Raw genomic sequence first — 3,980 nt, forward strand, 5'->3', positions numbered from 1 at the left:
CCTGCCTCTGCCTCCCAAGTGCTGGGATTAAAGGCGTGTGCCACCACTGCCCAGTTCGAATTCTTTTCTTCTATCCCTTTAGCAGTAGCATGAATATATTTAACTGTTAATACTTATTGTTGCCTATGCTGTTTTACCTTTTAACTAATGTGGTACCTGTTATCTTTAATGTTTTTATAAAGGGAAATTAGTTGTTTTAAGTCTAGTTATTATCTTTCAGAGATTATATTGGGAGGAGGAGCCACTAGCCTTACAACTTTTCCTAGGTGGTTCTTACATCATGGAGTCTGCAGATGTTAGCCTCCTGTAGTGTTGTTCTCATTTATAATACTCTCCGGCCACAGACTTTGTAGGAATGCCAGAAGAAGTTCTTAACTCAGTGCGTACTGGGCTAGGATGCATGTAGGTTGGGAGTGACTTCCTTCTCTCATTTAGGGAAAGAAGTGCTGGGTTAGAGAACACTGTGAGTCTTACCATGCTGGTGTTTAAGTAGCCTGGAACCCAGATGAAGGTAGGCAGCTGTCTGGGTGGGAGGATGGGCTTGTTCACGTTGCTGCTGTTTTTCTAGAACCAACTGTGAGAGCGGAGCTGATGGAACAGGTGCCACACATTGCACTATTTTGTCAAGAGAACCGGCCTTCTATACCATATGCTTTTTCCAAGTACTTACTACCAATTGTGGTTAGATACCTTGCAGACCAGAATAACCAGGTAAGAGTTTCATTTACTTGTTCTTAAAGGACTTTTATACATAGTACATGTAGAATGGCCCAACCCAAGTGATAGAATTTGAATGTTTTTTTTTTTGGGTCTAACTTCATTGTTGTATTTTCCAGAAGTGACTTCTTATCTTAGATTAAGGTGTGTGGAGAGTCTAACAAATTTATTAGACCCCTCGATCCTGTTATAAAGGGTGCCCGCTTAACAGTCTTCCCAGTACCCTCTGTGAGGCTCTGCCTGTCTCTGTAAGAACTGAAGGGAGTACCCATTAATACCTGCTAGGTTTTGCAAGGTACAGGTCCCACATTAGTAAAGTTTTCCCATCTGCAAATTCGATGTTGTCTTTACAATTTGTTTGGTTTTGGTTTTTCGAAAAGGAGCTTTCTCTGTGTCGCTGGCCGTCCTGGAACTCACTAGACCACGCTGGCCTCAGATTCAGAGATCCACCCACCTCTGCCTCCCAAGCCTTAGGATTAAAGCCATGCACTGCCATCACCTGGTTATTGTAGAATTTTATGTATTTGTAGTTTTTTATACTGTGGTGTTTTTCTTGGTAGGTGAGGAAAACCAGTCAGGCAGCTTTGCTGGCTCTGCTGGAGCAGGAGCTGATTGAGCGATTCGATGTGGAGACGAAGGTGTGCCCTGTCCTCATAGACCTGACTGCCCCAGACAGCAATGATGATGTGAAGACAGAGGCTGTGGCTGTAAGTCTGTCACCCGCCTTGAGAGTGTGCTGGTGTGTTCTGTCACCCCCATCCTTGCTTCCCGAGCTGAGACGGGGGTGGGGGTGGGGGATAGAAAAGTACTAAATAAACCTGACTGGATACGGAGCATTAGCTCTTTATACCTTTAACACTGATCTTCTGTTGATATAAAAAACAACAGAAATTGCGAGTGATTCCAGGTTATCCATGAGAACAGTGATGCTCATATAGTTTTCTGTCTCTTGAAAATTCCCTTTTCATTATTTCTTACATAGTAGATACCAATTAACAAAAATTTAGATGCTTTTTTTTCTCAACAGTTTTCATTGTTGTGAAATTCATAAAATTAGCCATTTAAAGTATAGTGTTCAGTGGCATTTGATACAATCACAACTGTCTTAGTTAGGGTTTTACTGCTGTGACAGACACCATGACCAAGGCAAGTCTTATTTTGTGTTTTGTTTTTTCTTTTTCTTTTTCTTTTTCTTTTTCTTTTTCTTTTTCTTTTTTTCTTTTTCTTTTTCTTTTTCTTTTTTTTTTTCTCGAGACAAGGTTTCTCTGTATAGCCCTGGCTGTCCTGAAACTCACTTTGTAGACCAGGCTGGCCTCGAACTCAGAAATCCGCCTGCCTCTGCCTCCCAAGTGCTGGGATTAAAGGCATATGCCACCACACCCGGCTTCAAGGCAAGTCTTATAAAGACAACATTTAATTGGGGCTGACTTACAGGTTCAGAGGTTCAATCCATTATCATCTATGTGGGAGCATGGCAGCATCCAGGCAGGCATGGTGCAGGAGGAGCTGAGAGTTCTACATTTTCATCTGAAGGATGCTAGCAGAATACTGACTTCCAGGCAGCTAGGATGATGTCTTAAGCTAACATCCACAGTGACATACCTACTCCAAAAAGGCCACACCTCCTAATAGTGCCACTCCCTGGGCCGAGTGTATACAAACCATCACAAAGACCTACAGTCTACCTAGCCCCAAACCATCAGGGTTCATTTCAGAAATTCCTCAATAAAGAAAATTGGTTTTGCTAAAACTGTTGGTTATATTAAGGGGAGCCTAGCCTAAAAACATAACTATAATGTTCAGGATCGAAACAAAGCTTATCTATCATTCCCCATATATGGTTTATGATTGTTTTAGGAAACCATTAGTTGTAATATGGTACCCTGATTAGACAGAGCTTCAGCCTTGACTCTCTGAAGCACCAAGCTGTCTGTGGGATTGTAGGAGCTGCAGGTATTATTACCCTGCCTGCCCAACAATGTAGGATTGAGGTAGGACTCGCTGACCTGCAGATTGGCCTGAGGAGATTTGCCAGCCTGACTGCCTGTGAGCATGATGCACCTTGAAGGGATTTACTAACGGATTTGATTACACAATTATGTTTTGTAGCTTTGAACAGAAAGATTTACTTTTTGTTAGATTTTACATTTTAACATTATAAATGATGTATTTTTAAAGCCCTCCAGTTCATTGTTAATTTATAGAAATATAAGCCTTTTTTGTCCTTATGTAGATACCTGCAGCTTTCTTAAATATACTTATCCTGGTAGGTTCTTTATTCGATCTGTTGGAGCTTTCTCTGTATGCCGTACATAGCCAAGAGTCTCTTTACCATCGGTGTGTCTTACACAGTCTGGGAATAGATGTGTCTGGGAAATGCTGACAGCAGGCAACAGATTTCCCTGTGTATTACGTATGGGGATGGACTGGAGCTAATTGTTAGGGAAGGAAACTCTTACTTTGTTGTTGGTTAGCTGGAACAAGTATGTATTGGGACTGTGTCTGTGCAAAGGCAAACATGACTCTCCCATTGACACGAAAGCTGACATGGCTTCTGTGAAGCTTCTCCTCAGAGACACAAGTGCCCTGAGCAGGCATCTCCTCAGACACGCAGTCTTGCCTTTTGAACAGGCACTCCCTTTGCTGCTGCTGCTGCTGCTGCTGGGCATTTTCAGACAGGGCCCTGGCTCTTCTGGAACTGATTATAGACCAGGCTGGCCTTGAACTTATAGCCTGCCTGCTTCTACTTCTCAAGTGCTAAGTTTAAAGGTGGAATTTTCTTTTTTTCTCTTTTTCCTATTTTTCTCTTTCAAAGTTATTGGCAAAATGATTAGGTTATTAACTAATGATAGGAATATCATTTTCCCCTAGATTTAGTACATTTGCTATATATTGATTAATATGTACTTCTTTAAATTATTAAATTTAACTTAAAAAGGCCTTAGATGTTTTCAATATGAATTTTTCTTACTTGTTTCAGATAATGTGCAAGATGGCCCCCATGGTTGGGAAGGACATTACCGAGCGTCTCATCCTCCCCAGGTTTTGCGAGATGTGCTGCGACTGTCGAATGTTTCATGTCCGGAAGGTAAGTCTGCATCCACTCTGGGTTTCCGAGTTTAAGAATGCATGGTGCTCTGGTGTGTGGAATGTAATGTTTTGTTAATTTTTTTTTTAAGATTTATTTATTTATTATATGTAAGTACACTGTAGCTGTCTTCAGACACTCCAGAAGAGGGAGTCAGATCTTGTTAAGGATGGTT

The 3,980-nt window shown here is 41.4% G+C and overlaps 1 protein-coding gene across 3 annotated transcripts in view; it reads left to right on the plus strand.

Annotated features, from left to right (window-relative positions):
• Positions 1-3,980, plus strand: part of Ppp4r1 (protein phosphatase 4 regulatory subunit 1) — a 54,497-nt gene that overhangs the window by 22,075 nt on the left and 28,442 nt on the right. For all 3 annotated transcript variants that reach the window (XM_029531186.1, XM_021217940.1, XM_021217941.1), the window contains exons 5-7: positions 569-711; positions 1,278-1,424; positions 3,698-3,805. In XM_029531186.1, coding sequence (XP_029387046.1) covers positions 569-711; positions 1,278-1,424; positions 3,698-3,805 — 398 coding nt within the window. The remainder of the gene's footprint in view (positions 1-568; positions 712-1,277; positions 1,425-3,697; positions 3,806-3,980) is intronic.

The sequence above is a fragment of the Mus pahari genome, chromosome 18, assembly GCF_900095145.1.
Source record: "Mus pahari chromosome 18, PAHARI_EIJ_v1.1, whole genome shotgun sequence".
NCBI lineage: Eukaryota > Metazoa > Chordata > Mammalia > Rodentia > Muridae > Mus > Mus pahari.